The 24,173-nt window shown below is 53.6% G+C and overlaps 1 protein-coding gene across 9 annotated transcripts in view; it reads right to left on the bottom strand.

The window, feature by feature from the left end:
- The window catches only part of LOC117063467, a 46,564-nt gene that overhangs the window by 12,664 nt on the left and 9,727 nt on the right, over nt 1-24,173 (bottom strand). For all 9 annotated transcript variants that reach the window (XM_033177135.1, XM_033177138.1, XM_033177136.1 and 6 more), the window contains exons 3-7: nt 17,421-17,546; nt 12,379-12,519; nt 8,320-8,447; nt 7,261-7,393; nt 5,883-6,036 (exon numbers count right to left, since the gene is read on the bottom strand). In XM_033177135.1, the coding sequence (XP_033033026.1) occupies nt 5,883-6,036; nt 7,261-7,393; nt 8,320-8,447; nt 12,379-12,519; nt 17,421-17,546 (682 nt within the window). The remainder of the gene's footprint in view (nt 1-5,882; nt 6,037-7,260; nt 7,394-8,319; nt 8,448-12,378; nt 12,520-17,420; nt 17,547-24,173) is intronic.

Here is a 24,173-nt window from a genome sequence, read left to right as displayed (position 1 = left end):
CAGAGGGAGACTCCGTCTCAAAAAAAAAAAAAAAAAAAAAAAAAAAGAACTACAATATAGTACATTATATTGCAACAGAATGCCATTATGTTGGATAATAGTATTACCGAGGTTAAATTCCGATTCTGAATAAACAGTGGTTACAGAAGAGCCTGCTCTTTTCTGAGGAAATTCATCTGAAATATTTACGGTGAGAGGATACAGGGTCGGCAGGTTACTCTCAAATGGTTCAGAAACAATTGTGCGTGCGAGCTCATATGTGCGAGTGTGTGCGCAGTGAGAGACAAGAGAAAACAGTAACAGCTGCTGATGCTGGGCGAAGGGGCGTGGGAGTTCTCGGGGCTAGTTTTGTTTGAAACAAACTTAAAAATGAACTGTTAAGATAGGAGAGGGAGACAGCAAAGCTGTGTCATGACAGGTGTCATTCAAGGACCCTGACAGCACAGACAGTCCCAGGAGAGGCGACGCTTTGAGGAACCCCGGGGTGCACAAGCACCCCGCTGGCAAGGCCCTGGGGACTGTGTGTTCTCTGGCTTTCTGGTGGGTGGGACAAGACAAGGCTGTCCCCCGGATCTGCAGGCTGGTCATGGTCCCCACCGGCACCACCAGGGCCCCAGGTCATGCAGCCTGTCCTGCCCGAGGGAGAACCAGAGTTGGGGGTCCTGGGTGATCACCCTTCTTGGGGCACAAGGAGGGTGGGGAAGGCATCGTGCTCACGGGGCTGCACGATGGTTCAGACCCTGGGGACCACCCCTGTGGCCATCAGACAGAACATTCACGATGTGCGTGGTGCCAGACACAGGGTGTCCCAGATCAGGCACGGTCCCCGCCTTTGTCTATCTGCCCCAGATCACACACAGTCCCTGCCGTTGTCTGTCTAAGCCTTTGTTTGCTGACCAGCAGCCACTGGTCGGGGTGCAGCACACGAATCCCGAGACGGTCTCAGGCTGTTCTTTGAGACCTTATGTGAATGCTTTTCCCGCAGTGGGCTGAGTGAGCTGATAACTTATTTCTGTGTGTTAACTGGAAATGCGTCTGCACACCAGGGATTCTAATCAGGGGAGCTGCAGTGCCTGCACTCCGACTCCAAAGTTATTTCCAACCTAATGGAACCTTTGGAATTAACTTCAATGATGGAGTTTTTCAAGCGCAGATGTTTGGATTGAACACCAATTTGGGTATTACCAATTTTATCAGCTGATGTCTATTAATTTGTATACCCACAGCCAAAACAGGTGGCACTGGCTTCTGGCAGCTTGGGCCTGAGGTTATGCAATCGCCAAGGTTTGCTGCCGGCTGTGGTGGTGGTGAGGTCTCCCGGAATTAGGGGAAGGGGAGAAAGCTTGAGTGTGGTTTTCAGATGCATCGGGTTTAAAAGCTGTTCTGTGCTCACGAAATACAGCTCTGGGAGAAATACTCAGACCTCCTGAATCTTAGTTTCCTTGTCTACAAAATGGGGGTAGTAAAAAGGGCCCCGCTTCTAGGGGAGCATGGAATACACAGGAGAAATAACATTCATTAGGGAGCCCACGGTTCCAGGCCTGATGGGGCTGGGCTACGTCACGTCCTGGGCTGGGCGCTCCGAGCGGCTGCCCCGCCTGCTCGAGTCACGGAGCCTCCCTGGATCCGCTCCCTCCAACGTGGGAAAGGCAGGACAAGGACAGCTCTGCCGTGGCTTTCAGATATGAAAACTCTGGAGACAATAATTTTAAATATAAATGCAAAATCTCTTAAAGAGTTTGGGAAAACGGATTCATCTAAATCAGCCTGAAGTCTAAACACGTGTGTGTTACTGACATGCTCATATTCCCACATGGCACATGTTCCTAGCGTGTGACTTCTGTGTGGCGTGTTTGTGAGGATGCCCATGTCCTGTCTCAGCCATGATTGGGACTCTCCATCCCAAGTCCTGGCTTCAGACCTCACATCCGTGGGCCTGAGAGAGAGGTGTCTGCCCATAGCTTCAGGCTGAGAACGGGCATATTCTGAGCCCCACCTGCCTCTGAAGCATCCTTGTCTGCCATCTGGGAGTGAGAGGTGCTCATCCTCCCACCTGCCCCTTCCTGGTGCCTGATGTCTCGCAAGAGTTGTGGATCTACAGGGATGTGCAACACTGACGCTCCCAGAGAAGAACTCCTGGGCAGCCACACCTTGCTGGGCCTAAGGGATTGTGAAATGTGTCCTCTTTTCCTTCCTTCCTTCCCTTGCCCTTCCCCTTTCTCCCTTCCTTCCTTTCTTCCTTCCCTTCCCTTCCACTTCCTCCTTCCCTTCCTCCCCTTTCCCTCCCTTCCTTCCTTCCTTTTTTCCTTCCTTCCTCCCTCCCTCCCTCCTTTCCTTCCTGCCTTTTCTCCTTCCTTCCCTCCCTCCCTCCTTCCTTCCTTCTTCCCTGTCTCCCTCCCTTTCTTTTTTCTTTTTTTTTTCAGGGTCTGACTGTGTTACCCAGGCTAGAGTGCAGTGACATGATCTCGAGTCACTGCAACCTCAACCTCTCAGGCTCTGGCAATCCTCCCACCTCAGTCTCCCAAGGAGCTGGGACTACAGGTGTCAACACCACATCCAGCTAATTTTTGTTTTGTTTTGGTTTTTTTTTTTTTTTTGTAGAGACAGGGTTTTGCCATGTTGCCCAGGCTGGTCTCAAACTCCTGAGCTCAAGTGATCCTCCCGCCTTGGCCTCCCAAAGTGCTGGGATTATAGGCCTGGGCCACTACACTTGGCCACACCTTATTTCATAAGAATGTCTTGGAGAAACAAAAATAAAAACTCCATCATTTAAACTATGGACACCATAAAATATAGGATGCACCACAATTTCAGAAAAATGAAATACAAAAATGCATCCTAGAATGAAATGTGGCATCACTGCGCTGTAGGGAGAGACTAACTCCTTTTCAGAAGAGCTGGGGAGCAACACTGGAAGTCGCCATAAGAGCAGGTGTTTGCAAATGCCACTCACGCGACAGAAACCACGGAGGGCCACATCCACGGGGTATTTGAATTATGGCACAGCAGTACCATGGAATACTAGGCAGCAGTTAAAAAGGTGGAGATTGGTCTATGTATGGTGATACAGAAAAATATTTTAAAACCTAGTTTAATGAAAACAGCCAAAAGCAAACCATGACATATACGATGCTTCCTGTTTGGGGAAAGAAATCGTGTGTGTGGCACAGCACGCAAATGCAGGGGTGTCTCACATACAGGCGCACAGCCAGGGTGTGTGTGTGTGGGAGGCTCCTGGGAGGACACTTAGGCCACCGTGGCCTTGTTATCTGGGTGGCTGGAAGCTGCTTTCCCCACACGCTGCTAACGCATTTGGATTCCCAAACTTGTGCACACGTCACTTTGATAACAACAATGAAACCCGCCGGTGCCATTTTAAACAGCAGAGTTGGCTTGGTGCCCCCTCAGTGTCCCTCCCCTCAGTGTCCCCTCAGTGTCCCCTCAGTGTCCCCTCAGTGCTTTCTGTGGCTTTTTCTTTTCAACTTTTGGGTCTCTCTGTAACAGGAAAGTGAAGCAAGGCACTGCTGCCTTTTGTTTACGATGCTCGTGGGTTTCGCATTTGTGTGTTCTAATCTAGAATCAGTTTCTAAATAGACTCACTTTCTGATTCTCACGGAGGGGTTTAATTTGCGGATGGAGACGGAGTCCACCCCGTTTGAATCCAGCCATGCCCTGCTCATGTGAGCTGGCCTTTCCTTCCACACAGCAGGGCACACAGCAGGGGCCACTTTCCGGAAAGCTGGCTACACAGGTACTACTACTGTGTTACTTATGCTAGCAACAGTTCTGACTTACCTTAACTGGGTTTCTTTTCCTGAAAGGTAATTCTCGGTTAATATCCCCACACCCACGGTCCTGGGACCACGCTGCATGGATGTGTGTGATGTGAGGCCCATCGCCCCGATGTGCCTGTCTCTCTGGTTCTTCTGACTTAAAGCGCAGGTAGCAGCTCGGTTAGTCCGGTTATTCGGAAGCTCAGCACAGAGCCCCACTGCTGCGGCCCGCCCAGCATAGAAGGCCACAGATTCCTCCAGCAGCACGGACTACACTTCCCACAAAACGAACGGGGCATCTCTAGGGAAAAAGCAAAGTATATCCCTATCCCTGGGACACTCCTACCCCCGGGACAAACCTACCCCACCCCCCTCCCCGACACTCCTACCGCCAGGACACCCCTACCCCCAGGACCCCCTACCCCAGGGACACCACTACCCCAGGACATCCTTACCCCCAGGACACCCCTACACCTCCCACTCCTACCCCCAGGACCCGCCTACCCCCAGACCCGCCTACCCCGGACACGCCCCCGACACGCCCACCCCGACACCCCCTACCCCCACGGACATGCCCACCCCGGACACGCCTAACCCCGGACACCCCTACCCCCGACACCCCCTACCCCTGGACACGACTACCCCCGGACACCCCTACCCCCGGACGCCCCTACCCACTGGACACGCCCACCCCGGACACGCCTACCCCCTGGACACGCCCACCCCGGACACGCCCACTCCGGACACGCCCACCCCTGACACGCCTACCCTCCCCCCCTACACACACGCCTGCTCCTTGCACTGGATGAATGCCTGGGTAGTTTCCACCAAGGGGAGGCGGCCGGGGAGGGAGGCACCGGGAAGCGGCTGGCAGGGCCCGTCTGGGAAGCCCGGGCCCAACACACCTGGGGGGGGGTCCGTGGCGCCCACCTGTGAAGCCCACTGGCCTCTCCTGCCAGTCCACTCCCACAGGAATCCCACGTGGGAGCATGAAGACGCCACCACTTTCCCTTTCAACTCATCCCATAGGACACGACAAAGCCCGTGGGGGTAGGGCTCGCATTCTGGATGCCCACAGAGATTCCCACCAGCCAGGCTTTCTGCCCCGCCGCTCCTCTCCCCGAGGCTGGGGCTTCCCCGGGACTCCCACTCTGCCCAGGGGCCAGCCCTTTAATGAAATCACAACAAAAAGAGAGGCTCCAGCCAAGCGGCCAAGCGCAGCGGTAAACGTCAGTCAACTGCTGTTTTATTCACACCAGATGCTGCATGGAAAAATCACGTCCAAATTTATTTTAAACAAGAGCAAGTGATCTCTTTTCCAAGACTCTCTGAGAGAGAACCTCACCGCAGGGACAGTGCTTCCTCGTCAGCGAGCCCAGCAGGGCAGGCGCGGAGGGGAAAGGCCTGCTCTGCATTTGGACCTGGCCCACTAAGGCAGACCACAGAGAGATGCCGGAGCTGGCAGGAGGCCACTTAGGTTCTGGTTTTCTCCGTCAGTTGTTTCAAAAAGAGATTGATCTTAAAATCTAGTGTGATTAAAAAGGTGGGTGGGGTTAAGAGCAATGCTTGTGTATGTGTGCCCCAGGCCCCAGTGTGGACTGTTTCTCTGTCCAGGCACACACGGCCCACTGTGGACATGGCAGGGGGTGGAGGGCGGGGAGGTGGTGCATCGGCCTTCGGAGGAAATGCACGCCTGGAGGTGGAGGCAGAGGCAGGACGGAGGGTCTGCAGCGGGGGCCTGCTGGAGGCCACCACAGTTAGTGTTGTTGAAGTGAGTGAGTAAACAGCATTAGCTCTGCGGCGGAATAAAATACACTGTCTGTCCGGGAGATTGCGGGTGAGTGCCACGCCTGGACGTCCAAGTGCGACAAGCCACACAATGTCAATGTGGATGGTGGAGGACGGAAAATATTCCCGCGGGACAAACAGTGTATTTTATGCAACAGTTAGGATTCTGATATTGGAAATGAGAGTTAGATGTGACCAGTCAGGCGCAGACTGCAGTGGAGCCGCACAGGGACGCCCTCACCCAGGGGGCTGCGAGAGGACACTATGGGCCCCAGGGGTGGCACTGGCTCTCTAGGGGAAAAGTGGCAGAAATGGCTTTACTTCTCCTCTGTGGACAGGCGGTAGAGGGCCGCGCCCAGGTCCTCCAGCTTCTCCTTGTCCTCCAGGTCTTGGTACAAGCCTTTGGGAACGAGGTCCAAGCCGTACAGCAACCCAAACAGGCAGCCTGCAATGGTGCCCGTGGCTGCACTCTCCCCTGAAACGCAAAGGCAGCAGTTGCAGTGGGTGCCACCTGATCAGGGCCGCGAGACCCCTGGGGCTGGCCACCCCTAAGGTGGGTCAAACCCCAGTTCTGCTGGGGGCGGCTGATAAAAGGGACAGGCAGGTTGGTGTGGTGGCTCACGCCTGTCATCTCAGCTACACAGGAGTCTGAGGTGGGAGAATCTCTTGAACCCAGGAGGTAGAGGTGGCAGTGAGCCGTGATGGCCTCTCTGCACTCCAGCCTCCGTGACAGAGTGAGATCCTGTCTCAAAAAAACCCCCCAAAGCAAACGGGACGGGGACAGGTGCTTCCCTTCTCCCTCCCTGGGTCAGGCATCTGTGTGAAGCGGTTTCAGCACCAAGAGTCAGTGAGGCGCCAGGACGGTGCAGAAGGAAGGCGGAGGGAGCAGAGCCGGAGGACGCACGGTCCCACCCCTGAGCCAGGGTCACAGAGGAAACCCCTCCAGGGGCTGGGCCGGCTCTGTGCAGGGGCTTCCTGACCAAACGGGGCCACATTTGTCTTTTCCCAGCTCATGTCTGGTCAAGCTCAGCTCCAAGCCTCACTGAAGTGAGGCAATTTCAGCCAGTCTCACAGAACCTAACAGCTGCTCCCACAAGGCACGGGGTTGATCTTACGAGTAGGAGCTGCCTGGAGCTGCCACAGCCACTCTGCTGGGCTTCTTCCTCTCCCTCCATGGCCAGAGACGGCCTGGGCGGCACAGAGCCAGCATGGATGGAGCAGGAGGCGAGCCCAGGACCTAACTCCAGGCGGCAGTCTGCAACTTTGCACAGAGGCTGCAGAGCAAAGGACAAGACGACCGTCACTGACCTCGGAACAGAACCCTGCGAAGGTGGCCAGCCTGAGGCAGCAGTGGCAAGGGTAGGAGCCTCCATACCCCTACACCCCACCTACTCCAAGGCCGCACAGCCCTCCAGGCTCGTGGACCAGGCGAGAGACTCTTGGTCTGCTGGAGCTCACAGCAGGACCTGCAGTCACACCTGTATCCTGTGATGTCTGCACGTGAGTGGACGTACGTCAGCCGGTGTACCCTGGAGCCTGCGCCCTCCCAAAGCAGGTTCCAGAAAGGAAGAGAAGGACGCATATGCTGGGGCTCAGGAGGTGGTCCCTGAATGCCTGCCGTCCTAGGACACTCCAAGGGGGTGCTTCAGGAGAAGGGTGCTACCCTCTTGGAAGCCACGGCCATTAAGGAACATCTCACCTCCATGAAACATGGCCCGGTGACATAGCTCAGTCCAGCTGTCGCCTGCTGCAAGGAGGGCATCATAGGCTATCATGGGGGCATCATGGCCTCGTCTTCCCCCTCGACCTTCTGAGCTCCACTTCCTGTAGGTCTGACAAGAGAGCCGTGGGTCAGGGGCATGTGCCCAAGTGGAGCCACTTCTGGGTATATTACAGCACAAGCTTCCTGGGCCCATCCTAGTGAACTGCCATTCCATCCACCCACCCTTTTCTTTTTGAGATGGAATCTGGCTCTGTCGCCCAGGCTGGAGTACAATGATGTGGTATCAGTTCACTGCAACCTCCGCCTCCCGGGTTCAAGCGATTTTCCTGCCTCAGCCTCCCAAGTAGCTGGGATTACAGGCACACGCCACCACACCTGGCTAATTTTTTGTATTTTTAGTAGAGATGAGATTAGTCACCCACCCACCTACCCATCTATTCGCGCATCCATTCATCCATCCACCCATCTGTTCACCCATTCACCCACCCATTTATCTACCCATCCATTCACTCATTCTTCCACCACCCACCCACCCACTCACCCATCCGCTCATCCATCCACCCACCCACCCATCCATGTACCCACCCACCCATCCATTCGCCCATCTACTCATCCATTCACCTATCCATTCATCCGTCCACCCACCCATTTACCTACCCATTCACCCACCCTTCCACCACCTTCCCACCTACCCATCCATTCGCCCGTCCACTCATCCATCCACCTATCCATTCATCCATTTACTCACCCATTTACGTACCCATCCATTCACCCACCCTTCTACCTACCTGCCCTTCCATCCACCTAATCAACCACCCATCCATATACCCACCCACCCACCCACACACCCATCCATTCACCTGTCCACCCATCCATCCACCCATCCATTCATCCATTCACCCACCCTTCCACCCACCCACGCCATCCATCCATCCATCCACCCACCCACCTACCCACCCATCTACCCACTTGCTATGCACTTATTGAGCACCACTGGTGTGCCAGACATTGGCCCAGTGCCAGGACAAGGCTCACCTTTTCCCTCTCTTCTGCATCATAATTGTCGGGGAAGATGGCTTTATTTTCTGAGTCTTTACTGATTTTCCTCTCCTCCAAATAAAACTGCCATTTAGCTTCAAAGTAAAACCAGTGCTCCTGGTATTCTAAACATAAAGAACAGGGTGAGCTGAACACAATGGCATCCATGGAGTGGGGCGGAGGGCCCTGGGGCGGGTGCAGGGAGGGAGGGGACGTGTCGATGCCCCCTCCACCCAGCTGGAGGCATGTGGAGAAGCGGAGCACCTGTCCTGGAGTAAACCACTGAGCGACTGTCCAGAATTATAAACATGCTGACATTTGTAGCTGCTTTCTTTCTTTCTTTTTTTTTTTGAGATGAAGTCTTGCTCTTGTCCCCCAGGCTGGAGTGCAGTGATACAGTCTCAGCTCACTGCAACCTCTGCCTCCCGGGTTCAAGTGATTCTCCTGCCTCAGCCTCCCGAGTAGCTGGGATTACAGGCACCCACCACCACACCCGGCTAATTTTCAAATTTTTAGTAGAGATGGGGTTTCACCATGTTGGCCAGGCTGATCTCGAACTCCCGACCTCAGGTGATCCGCCCATCTCGGCCTCCCAAAGTGCTGGGATTACAGGCGTGAGCCACCGCGCCCAGCCTCTTTTCTTCTTTTCTTTTTTTTGAGACAGAGTCTTGCTCTGTTGCCCAGGCTGGAGTGCACTGGCGCCATCTTGGCTCGCTGAAACCTCCACTTCCCAGGTTCAAGCCATTCTCCTGCCTCAGCATCCTGAGTAGCTGGGACTACAGGCGCCCGCCACCTCGCCGGGCTCATTTTTGTATTTTTAGTAGAGATGGGGTTTCACCATATTGGCCAGGCTGGTCTGGAATTCCTGACCTCAGGTGATCCACCCGCCTCAGCCTCCCAAAGTGCTGGCATTACAGGCATGAGCCACTGCGCCCAGCCTGTAGCTGCTTTGAAAGGACAGCAAGCAAGATGGAGATGGGGCAAAAGCATTTTTATTACATTGTTGCATTAGTCCTGTGCCTGCAGAGCAGGGCGGGATGTTTCATGACTCCTAATTGAAATCCAAGCCCCTGAATGCTCTAGGGACTTCTTGGAGGTCATCTGGCAAAGAGGACACTGACTCAGAAGGGAGTCTGAACCTGCAGCTACACACCCTACAGACCACAGGAAATCCCCTTCCCCACGGTGGAGCCAGGAGGCATGCAGGCTGCCCAGACCCAGGCCCGCTGCCCTCCTGCCTGCCTTACGGTGAGCACCCCTGCCCACCACATCCCACCTCCTGCTCCCTGGCACCACGGGAGCCACAGAGGGCGGGAGCTGTGCAGGCCGCTGGTGGCTGTCAGGCCCAAGGGACACGTGCGCCAATCACATGCGGTGACAGAGCACAGATCCTGTCTGCCTGGCTGTGGTTGGAGGGCACAGGGCGCTGGAGAGCAGGGCTGGAGGGCTGCAGCGGGGAGGCCACGCTCCTGCCACAGAGCTCCAGGCCACAGGGAGGCCAGGAGGGCCCTGGACCAGGCCCTGGACGAGGCTCACAGGCACCCGCGACTCACAGGTCCTCCGAAACTCTGGGCCAACTTGGTCTCACACAAGTAAAAGTTCAGCCCCCTTAGGGTCTTGTTCAGCGACATGAAATTGGAAATGAAAGACGCAAAAGTAAGAGGGCAGCGGCCACAGACACATCCCATGAACCCGCAGGGCCTGAAACTCCGCGTGGAGCGTCAACAGGGACCTGGGCACAAACTCAAAGCACTGCCTCTCACCCGAGCCAGCGGGGTTGGCCAATTCGGAAACAGATGTCCAGACACAAAAGGAGGGAGCTAATTTGTGAACTGTCCTCACTGCGGAGGGGTCATGTCAGAGCAGTGTTTCTGGGCTTCTGAACGTTAAGTCCACTGGACTTAACGTTCTCTGGACAATTTTAGATGTTCTGTTAAAAAGGTTTCTGTGTCGGCCGGGCGCGGTGGCTCAAGCCTGTAATCCCAGCACTTTGGGAGGCCGAGACGGGTGGATCACGAGGTCAGGAGATCGAGACCATCCTGGCTAACACGGTGAAACCCCGTCTCTACTAAAAATACAAAAACTAGCCGGGCGAGGTGGCGGGCGCCTGTAGTCCCAGCTACTAGGGAGGCTGAGGCAGGAGAATGGCGTAAACCCAGGAGGCGGAGCTTGCAGTGAGCTGAGATCCGGCCACTGCACTCCAGTCCGGGCGACAGAGCGAGACTCCGCCTCAAAAAAAAAAAAAAAAAAAAAAAAAAAAAAAAAAAAAAAAAAAGGTTTCTGTGTCAAGGAAATTCATAAAACTCTGGGTTAAACAAATTGAAATTAAATAGATTTATTTGGAGGACTGTTTCTCAGAGCTTTAAACTGGTGTCTGTGCATTTCAAATCCCTAAGAGAAAGAATAAAGCTTTCTGAAGAACAGTCAGAAACATTCCATGTACACAAAGGGGAGGAGGTTTTGCTGGTCGGAATAATTCCGACTGTTCTTCAGAAAATGCTTTGAGGAAGACTGTTTTGAATAGCAGAGTTCTGGGAGAACATTCGTTAATATTCTGTGAATGCAGTCATGGCGTAGCCCCATGCCTCACGGCTCACCCGTTTCTAAGGTGGGTCAGGGTGACGCTCCTGGGGTTAGGGAGATGACTTAGCCCCTGGCTCCAGACAGCCACCTCGGCTGGAAAGAACCTGGGGCCACAGGCTTGGCCATCTCCCACCGCTCCCACACCAAGCGGTAACGGAGATGAAATCACCAGAGATAAAGCGTGTGCCGTGGCCTGCCAGGCGTGCTCAGCAGTCATGCTTCCTGAGGACAGCCAGGCCACGGGGAACACAGCAGCGACTCGAGGAGGTGCTGACTGTGTGTGGATGCTGACCTTGCTCCCCCATCAGCACAGGCCTGGTGGCTGAGCGGCCCCCGCGCCACGTCCAGGCAGGTATCCAGGCCTGCACCTCCATGGAAAGCTGTGCACCAGGGCCCACGAGGCATTTCAGAACATTTCAGAACTTGCAGGGGAAATAAAGGGATTCACTGGTTTTTCTGTTTCTGGAAGACTTCAGACTAGGCGAGGTGGCTCACGCCTGTAATCCCAGCACTTTGAGAGGCCGAGGCGGGAGGATTACTTGAAGTCAGAAGTTCAACACCACCCTGGGCGACATGGGGAAACCGTCTCTACTAAAAATAAAAAAAATAGCCAGGCAAGGTGGCAGGCGCCTGTAATTCTAGCTACTTGGGAGACTGAGGCTGGAGAATCACTTGAATCTGGGAGGCGGAGGTTGTAGTGAGCTGAGATTGCATCATTGCACTCCAGTCTGGGCGACAGAGCCAGATTCCACCTCAAAAAAAAACAAAAAAAAAACCAAAAAAAAAACCCACCAGAAGACTTTAGCCTGAGGCTGTTTTGAAAACTAAGCAAACCTGATCCTACCTTCCAATCTTCCCTCTCCTTCTCCAGGACACACTGGATACCTTATTTCCAATGTCCTCACCAATGCAAGGGTGCCAAAGGCTGCGTGAAGCTGCCTGTGCTCCCCGTGCTGCCCCCTCCCCTCTTAGATGGCACCTCCCGTGGGGCAGAAGAACCTTCCGGAATGGTCATGGATGTCCTAGCCCCACACCTGCTGTCCCTGCCTCTGGCCGGCCTCATGGGGCTCCTGAGGGAAGGGCCCAGCCCTGACCTCGCCCAGACCGGTAGAAGCAGAGCTTTCCCAGGGCGCACCACGGGTACCACTCACATCCCAAAGGCTGCCAGTCACTTGGCGCCTGGGACTGGGGTGGACGGGGACGGGTGGATCCCCTGGAGGCAAATGTCCCTGGCGGGCACAGGTCTCTCTGAAGCTCCGGGTGGGGAGGCAAAGTCCTCCCAGGTCAGGGCAGAGGCAGACTGGTTGGGAGCAGCATGGGGCCTGCCTTGTGAGGCCAGCTCAGCTCACATGGCCCGGACGGGGCCCTCCCAGTTCTGTCTAAGAGTGAAAGTGCCTTGAAGTATTTGGGGGCCGACGGAGGGGCTGCATCCGCCCAGGTGCTCCGAGTGTGGGCTGCGGCCGGGGGGCTCACCTGCCGTGTGCCGGATGGTCTTCCTGCAGTACTCCTCTGCCAGGGGCACTGCCCGCAGCATGTCTCTCCCCCACCGGACCAGCGGCTTTCCTTGTGCAGCGAACGAAACGAACAGGGCGGTGCACAGGGAGCCCAGGAAGCCTGGAGGGGCGGGGAAGAGAGAGGACACTGTGACCTGGGCCCCCGCCACGCTGTGGGGGACCCCCGAGGGCGGTTTGCTTGTGTTCCATCTTTCCCATGTTCAGGTGCACAGTTCGGCGGCACGAACCACGTTCACACTGGATGTCCCGCATCCTCTCTAGAACCCCCCATCTTCTTCCCACACCGTAGCTGCGCCCCCACTCCACTCACCCCACTGCCCTCCCCAGGCCCTGGCCGCCCCCGTCGAATTTTCTGTCTCTGGATGTGACCGCTCCTCGTGGAACCACACGCGATTTGTCCCCCTGTGGCGGGCGTATTCCACTCAGCACGCATCCGCAGTTTCACCCGTGTGACTTGCCACGGCTTCCCCTCCTCTCCGTGGCTGCATCGCATTCCGTGCGTGGATGAACACATTTTGATTACCCGTCGTCTGTGTGTGGATGCACGGGCCGCCTCCGCCTTTGGCCACTGGGAACACCACGTCAGGTAGACCGTTAGCATCCGTGGCCAGGGATGATCAGTTAATGAGCCTGTGCAGGAGGAAGGCTGAGGTGGGGGCTCTCCTGACTCGAGGGAGACCCTGCAGAGCTCTGGGGCCATTGTGCACACTCAATGTGTCCTGTGGAGGGCTGACTCCTGCGCCCTGCTGCTGCTTGGGGCTTTTCTCATCTGACTTCTGGGTGTGCATTAGCGGCCCGCAAGCTCATCAGCACAGACAAGCTCAGAGCTCATCTTATAGGCTCTGTCTCCCTTATTTTCTTTGGTATGTCAAATTTTACAATCGTTTACTGAAAAAGAAATGCATGTGAGTGTGTGTGTGTATATATATTATATATATATATATATATATTTAATAAAACACGGTAAAGGAAGAAATTAAGTCCGGGAGGCTTGTCCTGGTCCATCTTCCAGGGCTGTGGGGAAAGATGGGGCCAGGGGCTTCTGGGGTCCTGAGTTCACCCCACAGTCCACACAGCCAGCCCTGTACTTCACGGAGCAGGTGGCACTGGGTGCGCAGCTCTCAGGGAACAGGGCCACGTCTGGCCCCTCCAGGCTCCCATCCACCCACTGCACTGGCCTCATTAAACGCTAGTGTGGGAGCCATCAGACGGGAGCTCGGAAGAGACTCATCTTAATTATCTGAATTATTCACAATGATCCTGGCCATGATGAGGCTAACAATGCCCGGGGCTGGCAGGCCAGTCCTGGAAATCCCGTGGTCACTGTCCGGGTGGAGACAGCCCTGGAGAGGCCACCTCTTCCAAAGACATGCGCTCTCTCCTCTCACTGCCAGCCACTGTGGGGACCACAGCCGCCGTGGGTCAGTCGTCGCAGGAGGTGAAGGGACGGCCATGGTACTTGTGATGTGGTTTCAGAGATGTAGTCATGTGGGAGGACCAGTGACGCCGTGGTGACAGTACCAGTAGCAGCAGCAACAATGGTGGTACTCGTGACAGTCACAGTGGGAACAGTGTGGGGCCAGCGACTGCAGCAGTGGTTGTCTTACTAGTGACAGTATCCTGTGGTGGCACTGGTGGTATCAGTGGTGACAGGACCTGTACAGCAGCCGCAGTGGAGATGGCAGTATGGGTGATAAAAGTGGAGCGGTGACAAAAGGCGGGGGTGGTGGTGGCACTAGTGGCGGCAGTGGCACTAGTGGCAGTGGTGGCAGTGGCACTCGTGGCGGCAGTGGCACTTGTGGCGGCGGTGGCAGTGTTGCTAGTGACAGCAGCAGTAGGGATGGTGCAATGCTGCTGATGGAGCAGCCGTGGCCATGGCAGTTCAGTGCGAGTGGCTGTGCAGGGGAGCAGTGGCCCCTGTGTGCCCAGCCCTCACCCCACTGGGCACTGCTCCCAGGGTGTCATCGTGCCACTCAGTCCTCACGAGAGCCTGTGAAGGGCATGGCGATCACCCTCTTATGGATGAGGCATGCGGGGCTGGGAGGTTGTGTTACTTGGTTTTGGAGCCATGTTAGCTTCAGAAGGGTTGGTTCTGCTGCAGACCCTGTGGGTGTGTGTGAGGCCCACACCCACCCAGGAAAGGGGTGAGCCCACTGTCACAGCACCATTGGCCAGAGGCAGGCTCCAGGGTGGGTGCCGTGTGCGTTCTGACATTCCACTTCTCTGTACACTGGGGCTGTGACACCTGCTCTACCGTGGCTGTTGTGGGGAAAAGATGACCTTAAGCCCAGGCTGGGCCACGGTGAACGGGCACTCAACACGGCCGCTGTGTGGAGCACAGTCACCCACGACACGCCATGCAGAGATGGGCCGCAGAGACAGGCTGCAGAGACACTTTCCAGTGGCTGTTGGGCCACTCTTGAAGGCACTAATCAGGTCCTCCCTTGGCCCGGCGGGAGGGCTGCAGCAGCGGCAAGAGTCTATGAATCGTTCTCAAGCCCAGGGCTCTGGGCCAGTCCTGTCCCTGCCTACGGCTCTGCCTCTGCCCAGGGACGCCGCAGCTCTGGGCTCACGGGAGCATGCAATGCACGCTGTAACACAAACTGTGGTTCTTGCTGCCAGAGGTGGTTTGAAAATGGAAAAGGGAGTAGAGTTAAAAAGCACTTTGAAGTGTAAATTTCATAAAATCAAACCCTTAAAACATTTTTGGTCATTATTATAGAAATATATAAATTATTCATCTATTAAACATGTGAAATAGTTTTTTTTTTTTTTTTTTTTTTTTTGAGACGGAGTCTCATTCTGTCACCCAGGCTGGAGTACAATGGTACGATCTTGGCTCACTGCAACCTCCACCCCCCAGGTTCAAGTGATTCTCCTGCCTCAGTCTCCTGAGTAGCTGGGATTACAGGCATGCGCCACCATGCCCAGCTAATTTTTGTATTTTTTAGTGGAGATGAGGTTTCACTGTGTTGGCCAGACTGATCTTGAACTCCTGACCTCAGGTGATCCGCCTGCCTTGGCCTCCCAAAGTGCTGGGATTACAGGCGTGAGCCACCGTGCCTGGCTGTGAAATAATTTTAAAAATATGAGTAGGAAATATATTAGCAAATGTTTTAGAAATTTAAATTATTAATACAGATTCTTGTGCTCATTACATTGCTTTCAAATGTCCAGCTTCTTTTTTTGTTTTTGAGATAGGGCCTCGTCTTGTCACCCAGGCTGGAGTGCAATGGTGCAAACACAGCTCACCACAGCCCTAACATGCTGGGCTCAGGCAATCCTCCCACCTCAGTAGCTGGGACCACAGGTGCCACCACGCCTGGCTAATTTTTAATTTTTTTGTAGAGATGGAGTCTCCCTGTGTTGCCCAGGCTGGTCTCCTACTCCTGGGCTCAAGCGATCCTCCTGCTTCTGCCTCCCAAAGTGCTTGGATTACAGGTGTGAGTCATTGCACCTGGCAAATGCCCAACATTTTTTGGTCTGAAGGTTTTAATTTTTTTTTTTTTTCAGATGGAGTCTTGCTCTGTCACCCAGGCTGGAGTGCAGTGGTGCGATCTCGGCTTACTGCAAGCTCCGCCTCCCAGGTTCACACCATTCTCCTGCCTCAGCCTCCTGAGTAGCAGGGACTACAGGCGTCCGCCACCACGCCCGGCTAATTTTTTGTATTTTTAGTAGAGATGGGGTTTCACCGTGTTAGCCAGGATGGTCTCCATCTCCTGACCTTGTGATCTGCCCGCCTCGGCCTCTCAAAGTGCTGGGATTACAGGCGTGAGCCACTGCACCTGGCCTTAATTTTTAATTTGCGTCCAGTTGCACCACTCAGCTAGCAGGAGTCCAGCAGTGCTCTCTTCTCGGCATCTGACTCTGCCCCACTGGTTGGTTCACATGCCTGTGCATCCGGCGTTTAGGCTGCCTGTCCCCAGGGTAGTAAAGGCACGCGCCTGCTTTGCTGCAGACTCGGTGGGGGTGGGATGGCCAGGCCGGCAGAACTGCGTGTTGATCCAAGGCGGGTTGCTCATCGCTGTTCTTGGGGAGGTGTGGGCGGCTCTGCCCTCCTCGTTGGGAGGCCAGTCACAGCAGATACCACAAAAGGTAATCTTGAACGAGGCCAGCGTGGCTGTTGGATGTGTGGGACTGGGTGGTGCCAGGACTAAGGGCCGATTGCAGGCCGATTGCAGGCCGATTGCAGGTCAGGAGTTTTGAGTCGTTTTTGCTTTTTTTAAATGGAAGCCAACCGAGCCGCCTCCTCGTTACCTTTCAAAGTCACTCATCAGGTGCTACCGCAGCCACCGCGGTCTGGCCTCTCAGAGGCCTGCCCTCCACAGGATGGACTGGGGACGGGGACAAACCCCAGTGAGCAGCTGGCCTCCTGGCACAGACCACAAGGAAGGAAGTGCCGTGTTAAGGCGGCAACATGATCCGCTTCATCCTCACACAGCCCGATTTGTGGGTGTGATTCACATAGGGCGGTCGCCCCGTTACAGGTGAGAAGCCTGCGGCCAGGGGGGTGGAGCCGTTCCCATGGTTCCCGTGGTCCCCTTGGCTCCCTTGGCTGGCAGGTGGTGGGGTCAACCCAGGGCACAGCAAGAAAATGCAGGAAATATTGTACAAACCCTGGCTCCCAGCATTACCTCGATCCCACCTGTACCCAGGCACTGGTGCGTTTCTTTTTCTTTTGTTCCGACACAAATGATAGCAAAACCACTGAGAATTCTTTCCCTAGCAGTTTCTTCAACATCACCACACTTACTGCTAATCCTGCTTTTGGGCTGAAAACAGACCTTAAGCAAAGCGTTAAAAAATAAGCTAACTCCCTCAACAAATCAAAAAACCGATGTGATCCCACGAGATTTCCAGCCCAGTGTCCCGGGCAGGGCACCCTCACAGCAGGCACCCCGGCAGGTGCAGGGTCGGCTTCTGTCTCCTTTAAGCAGCGTGCAGAAGGCGGTAGCTCCAGGCCCCGCCCCCGCCCCGGCTCCGCCCCCGCCCCTTGCTTACCTGTGGGATGGTTGTGGGTCATCCGGCCGCACTCCACGCTGACCTCGATGAGGGTCTCCAGCCGCTCGGGCTTCCAGTACCGCAGGCCGATGCACATGGCCTTGGTGGCCGCTCCAAACCCTGAGCCTGCGCGGAGAAGGAAGAGCTGGTTTAGAATTCTGCTCCAATAATTCCACCCCGACAATCTAGCTTTCATGAATAATTTTAAAAATGTAAACATTTGCGTAATAACACATTCATCAGAGCGTGGTTTAAATGAGTAAGACATAGGCAGGCCACTCAAATGCCTGCAGCAGAAAGGAGATGGGGGAATTCGGTGGCATCCAGGTATCGGGTGTTACTTAGTCACTAAAAACAGAACATTTGATGGCCGGAGATATGCTCATGATATGCAGCACGCTTTCAATGAGATGTTTTCCCTGTAAAAGCAGCTTCACTGAGTTATAACTATATACAACAAACTAGGCACAATGAAACATGCACAATCCTAAGATTTTTACGTGGGTGTAGCCCTGGGACCCAGCACCCAGGCGCAGGGTGAACACAGGTGCACCCCCGGGACCCAGCACCCAGGCACAGGGTGAACACAGGTGCACCCCCGGGACCCAGGCGCAGGGTGAACACAGGTGCACCCCCGGGACCCAGGCGCAGGGTGAACACAGGTGCACCCCCAGGACCCAGCACCCAGGCACAGGGTGAACATAGGTGCACCCCCGGGACCCAGCACCCAGGCGCAGGGTGAACACAGGTGCACCCCCGGGACCCAGCACCCAGGCGCAGGGTGAACACAGGTGCACCCCCGGGACCCAGCACCCAGGCGCAGGGTGAACACAGGTGCACCCCCGGGACCCAGCACCCAGGCGCAGGGTGAACACAGGTGCACCCCCGGGACCCAGCACCCAGGAGCAGGGTGAACACAGGTGCACCCCCGGGACCCAGCACCCAGGCGCAGAGTGAACACAGGTGCACCCCCGGGACCCAGGCGCAGGGTGAACACAGGTGCACCCCCGGGACCCAGGACCCAGGCGCAGGGTGAACGCAGGTGCACCCCCGGGACCCAGCACCCAGGCGCAGGGTGAACGCAGGTGCACCCCCGGGACCCAGCACCCAGGCGCAGGGTGAACGCAGGTGCACCCCCGGACCCAGCACCCAGGCGCAGGGTGAACGCAGGTGCACCCCCGGGACCCAGCACCCAGGCACAGGGTGAACACAGGTGCACCCCCGGGACCCAGGCGCAGGTGAACACAGGTGCACCCCCGGGACCCAGCACCCAGGCGCAGGGTGAACACAGGTGCACCCCCGGGACCCAGCACCCAGGCGCAGGGTGAACACAGGTGCACCCCCGGGACCCAGCACCCAGGCGCAGGGTGAACACAGGTGCACCCCCGGGACCCAGCACCCAGGAGCAGGGTGAACACAGGTGCACCCCCGGGACCCAGCACCCAGGCGCAGAGTGAACACAGGTGCACCCCCGGGACCCAGGCGCAGGGTGAACACAGGTGCACCCCCGGGACCCAGGACCCAGGCGCAGGGTGAACGCAGGTGCACCCCGGGACCCAGCACCCAGGCGCAGGGTGAACGCAGGTGCACCCCCGGGACCCAGCACCCAGGCGCAGGGTGAACGCAGGTGCACCCCCGGGACCCAGCACCCAGGCGCAGGGTGAACGCAGGTGCACCCCCGGGACCCAGGACCCAGGCGCAGGGTGAACGCCTCTGTTGCCCCTGAAGCCACTGGTGCCCTTTGCAATCCGTCTTCCTGCCTCTCCCCAGCCCCACTGCTGCGACCGTGTGCATTACTTGGCTAGTTTTTGTATTTTTAGCAGAGACAAGGTTTCACCTTGTTGGCTAGGCTGGTCTTGAACTCCTGACCTCAGGTGATCAGCCTGTCTTGGCCTCCCAAAGTGCTGGGATTACAGGCATGGACCACCACACCTGGCAGAATGTTTAACTTTTCAAGAAACTGCCAAATGGGTTTCCAGAGTGGTAAAACCATTTGATGTCCCTCCAGCAGATCTTCCACAGCCCTGACAGCACTTGCTACATTTTTTAAAATTTCAGTCATTCTGTTAGGTATGTAATGGTATCTCATTGTGGTTTTCTTTGCATTTTTCTAATGATGGAAGATGTTGAGCATGATTTTGTGCTTATTGGTCACCCATATATCTTCTTTGGAGAAGTTTTGCCCATGTTTTATTCTTTTAAAAAAATTTTTATAGGCTGGGCACGGTGGCTCACACCTGTAATCCCAGCACTTTGGGAGGCCAAGGCAGGCAGATCGCCTGAGGTCAGGAGTTCAAGACCAGCCTGGCCAACATAGTGAAACCCCTGTCTCTACTAAAAATACAAAAATTAGCTGGGCGTGGTGGCACATACCTGTAGTCCCAGCTACTCTGGAGGCTGAGGCAGAAGAATCGCTTGAACCCGGGAGGTAGAACCCATCCACCTCCTGGGTTCAAGCAATTCTCCTGCCTCGGCCTCCTGAGTAGCTTGGATTACAGGCACCCGCCACCACGCCTGGATAATTTTTGTATTTTTAGTAGAGAGAGGGTTTCGCCATGTTGGCCAGGCTGGTCTCGAACACCTGACCGTGCCTGGCCTTGTAATTTCTTCCATAAGATGTAATACTGTTTAGATGACCTATTTCCTTTTGAGTGACCTTTGGTAATTTATGTCTTTCAAAAAAATTTGTCCTTTTAATCTAAGTTGTTAAATGTATTGGCATAAAATTGTGAATAATATTCCCTTATTTTCCTCTTATTTCCACAGACTCTGGTGATTTTACTCCTCTCACTGTTCGTACCAATGATGTGTCTTTCTATTTTTTCCACATCAGTCTAGCTACAGGATCATCAATTGTTTTGATCTCCTGAAAGAACCAGCTTTTGGTTTTATTAATCTGCTCTACTCTTTTTCTGTTTTCAATCATTGATTTTCACGCTGATCTTCACTATTTTCTTTCTTCTGCTTTCTTTTGGTTTAGTCTGCTATGAATTTTCTGGTTTCGTTTGCTATGAAAATGGAAGCCAGTGGTTGGAGACCTTCATGTTGAAATCACTGCCTATGACTGTGGGTTTCTCTAGTTCTCTTTGCAGCATTGTCAGCTTCTGCTTCGTATACTCTGAAGATTTGTTTTTAGGTACAGAGACATCTGGGTTTGTTATGTCCCCTGATGAGCTGACCCATTTATTACGATGAAATTGCCTTCTTTATTCTTGGGAATATTCTTTGCTCCAAAATTTACTGTATGTGTTACTAACACAGTAACTCCAGCTGTCTTTTGATGAGTGTTAGTGTGGTATATTTTTCCACCTTTGTTTTGGGATGGAGTCTCACTGTGTGGCCCAGGCTGGAGTGCAGTGGCACGATTTCAGCTCACTGCAACCTCTGCCTCCTGGGTGCAAGCGATTCTCCTGCCTCAGCCTCCCAAGTAGCTGGGATTACAGGGGCATGCCATCACGCCCAGCTAATTTTTGTATTTTTTGTAGAGACGGGATTTCACTATGTTGGCCAGGCTGGTCTCGAACTCCTGACCTCAGATGATCCCCCCCACCTCAGCCTCCCAAAGTGCTGGGATCACAGGTGTGAGCCATTGCACCTGGTCTATTTTTCCATCTGTTTTAGAACCTTTTTAATCTATTTACATCTTTATGTTTAAAGTGTTACTCAAGTACAGTAGGAGGTTTTTTTCCTTTAGTGTATTCCTTGGCTAGCGCGGCAGCTCACACCTGTAATACCAGCACTTTGGGAGGCCAAGGCGGGTGGATCACTTGAGGCCAGGAGTTTGAGACCAGCCTGCCAACATGGCAAAACCTTGTCTCTACTAAAAATACAAAAATTAGCCAGGTGTGGTAGTATGCGCCTGTAGTCCCAGCTACTTGGGAGGTAGAGGCAAGAGAATCAGTTGAACCCGGGAGGTGGAGGGTGCAGTGAGCCGACATTGTGCCTCTGCACTCCAGCCTGGGTGACAGAGCAAGACTCCATCTCAAAGTTAAAAAGTATATTTCTTATAAGCAGCACATAGCTGGGGGCTGGGACCTGCTTCTTTATCTAATGTGACAACTTCTGACTGTTACTGGGGGGTCTTCATACCATTTGCATTTGATGTCATTATTATTATCTTGTTTGTTTTCTACTTGTACTGTCTGTATTTGTCCCTCCTTCTCCCTTTTCTGCCTTTTTTGGGTTGAATGTTTCTCAAAGGATTCAATTTTATCTCTTTTGCTGGCTTCCTATCTCTAACTCTTCTGTGATTTCAGAAGATTTCACCACTGCCGGTTTGTGGTGTCCATCTGCAGCTCCTTACAGGCTGCCTTCCTGTGGGAGACACCACGGTATAGACGGTGTGGGAGCCTCCGTCATCCGCTTCCATCTCTCCCCTTCTAGCCTTTGTGCTACTGTTGTCATACATCCTACTTACATTTTATAAACCATACTGTTCATTATTAAGTCAATTATCTTTTAAAGATATTTAAATAACATGTTTGAAAATCTTACACATTTCCCCACGCGGATCTGTGTCTCTGTCACACTCTGCCCCCCCGCGCAGGTCCGTGTCTCTATCACGCTCTGCCCCGCCATGCAGATCCGTGTCTCTATCACTCTCTGCCTGCTGCGCGGATCCGTGTCTCTGTCATACGGTGTCCCCCCGCGTGGGTCCGTGTCTCTATCACGCTGTGTCCCGCCGCGCAGGTCTGTTTCCATACAGTGCGGTTTTCCTTCTGTGTGAATGACTTCCATTAGCATTTCTTGTTACATGACTCTGTGGGTGATGAATTCTCTCTCACATCGCTCTGAAAAGGCATCTGCTGTCATCGCTACTGTCGTTTCTCTGTATGGGATGTGTGTGTCTTCTGCCGGCCTTTAGGATTTTTCTTTAGTATTACTTTACAGCAATCTAACTACTGTGTACCTTGGTGTCATTTTCTTCACGTTTCTTGTGCTTGAAATTTATTTTCTTGTATCTGGGAGTTTATAGTTTTCATCAAATTTGGAACCGTTTTCCATTTTGATGATTGTTTCTCCAAGTATGTGTTGCTTTTGTTCTCCTCTGTGCTGAGGATGCAGACACATGCACGTCAGGCTGCCTTAGGCCACCCACAGGTCGCTCGGGCTCCCTTCATACTTTGGATTCTTTTTCTTTGTATGTCTCACTTTGGACAGTTTCTGCTGCTTTGCCTGCAAGTTCATTAACCTTTTCTTGGACATGTCTAATCTGCTATTAGTCTCAGCCAACGTATTTTAAAACTCAGACATGATAGTTTTTATTTCTAGGAATGTGATTTGGATCTTTTTAAAAATGCCTTTCACGTCTCTACCTAACTTTGTGAACACACGGAGTATCTGGCATTTTACGTCTTTGTCTGTGAGTTTTGACGCCTGTGTCGGGCCGTGCGAGTTTGGATTTACTGATTTTCCTTGTCAGGAACTGGATTCTTCTGGTTCTTTGCCTGCCTCATATGCTGTGGAGTCCTGGATATTTCTATATTCCTGTAACTATTCTTGACCTTTGTCTTGGGATACAGTTAATTTACTTGAAAGTAGTTTGATCTTTCTGGGTTCTGCTTTTAGGATTTAAGTCTCTGCTGGGTGTGGTGGCTCATGCCTGTAATCCCAGCACTTGGAGACTGAGATGGGCAGATCGCTTGAGCTCAGGAGTTCAAGACCAGCCTGGGCAACATGGTGAAACCCCTTCTCTACAAAAAAAAATACCAAAATATTAACTGGATATAGTGGCACGCACCTGTGGTCCCAGCCACTCAGGAGGCTAAGGTGTGAGGATTGCTGGAGTCTGGGTGGTAAAGCTGCAGTGAGCCATAACTGCACCACTGCACTCCAGCCTGGATGATGGAGTGAGACCCTGTCTACAAAAAAATTAAAAATTTTTTTTTTTTTTTTAATTTAAAGCTTGGCTGGGCCTGGTGGCTCACACCTGTAATCCCACCACTTTGGGAGGCCAAGGCAGGTGGATCACCTGAGGTCAGGAGTTCAAGACCAGCCTGAGCAACATGGTGAAACTCCATCCTTACTAAAACACAAAATTAGCAGGGCATGGTGGCGGGTGTATGTAATCCCAGCTACTCAGGAGGCTGAGACAGGAGAATTTGCTGAATCCAGGAGGCAGAGGTTGCAGTGAGCCAAGATCACGCCACTGCACTCCAGCCTGGGTGACAGAGCAAGACACCATCTCAAAAAAAAAAAAAAAAAAAAAAAAAAATTAAAGCATGCTTTTCAATAGATACCATTAAGAAAACAAAAAGGCAAGGCATCCAATGGGAGAAAATATTTATAATATATAGAGCTGACAAAGTATTTCTATCCAAAATATATAAAAAACACTTGGCATTCAGTAATAAACACAGCTGGGATGAGCCAGACCCACTGGTCTGCATTTTGCTTTCTTCACTCATCTATGACAGAGGTTGTCCCATGCCTCAGGACACATCGATCCCCACTTCACTCTTTTTAATGGCTGCATAGTATTCCACCACATGGATGTGCCGCAGTCAGTTTCACCAATTCTCCTACCAAGGGCCATGAGGCTGTTCCAGGTTTTGCTAATATAAACGATGGGGCAGAGAGCATCTCTGTCCACGTATCTTTGCTCCCTTGCTTTTGTATATCACCATCACGGGCCTTTAGAATTTCTGGGAGTAGAAGTGCCAGATCAAAAAGCGTGTTCATTAAATCATTTTGACAGGTAATGACAGATTTCCCTCTCGAGAGGTCATACTGTCCTTACCCTTGTCCAGCAGG

The sequence above is a fragment of the Trachypithecus francoisi genome, unplaced genomic scaffold (assembly GCF_009764315.1).
Source record: "Trachypithecus francoisi isolate TF-2019V2 unplaced genomic scaffold, Tfra_2.0 Lachesis_group18, whole genome shotgun sequence".
In the NCBI taxonomy this organism is placed as follows: domain Eukaryota; kingdom Metazoa; phylum Chordata; class Mammalia; order Primates; family Cercopithecidae; genus Trachypithecus; species Trachypithecus francoisi.
This window is presented reverse-complemented; position numbering and strand designations above follow the sequence as displayed.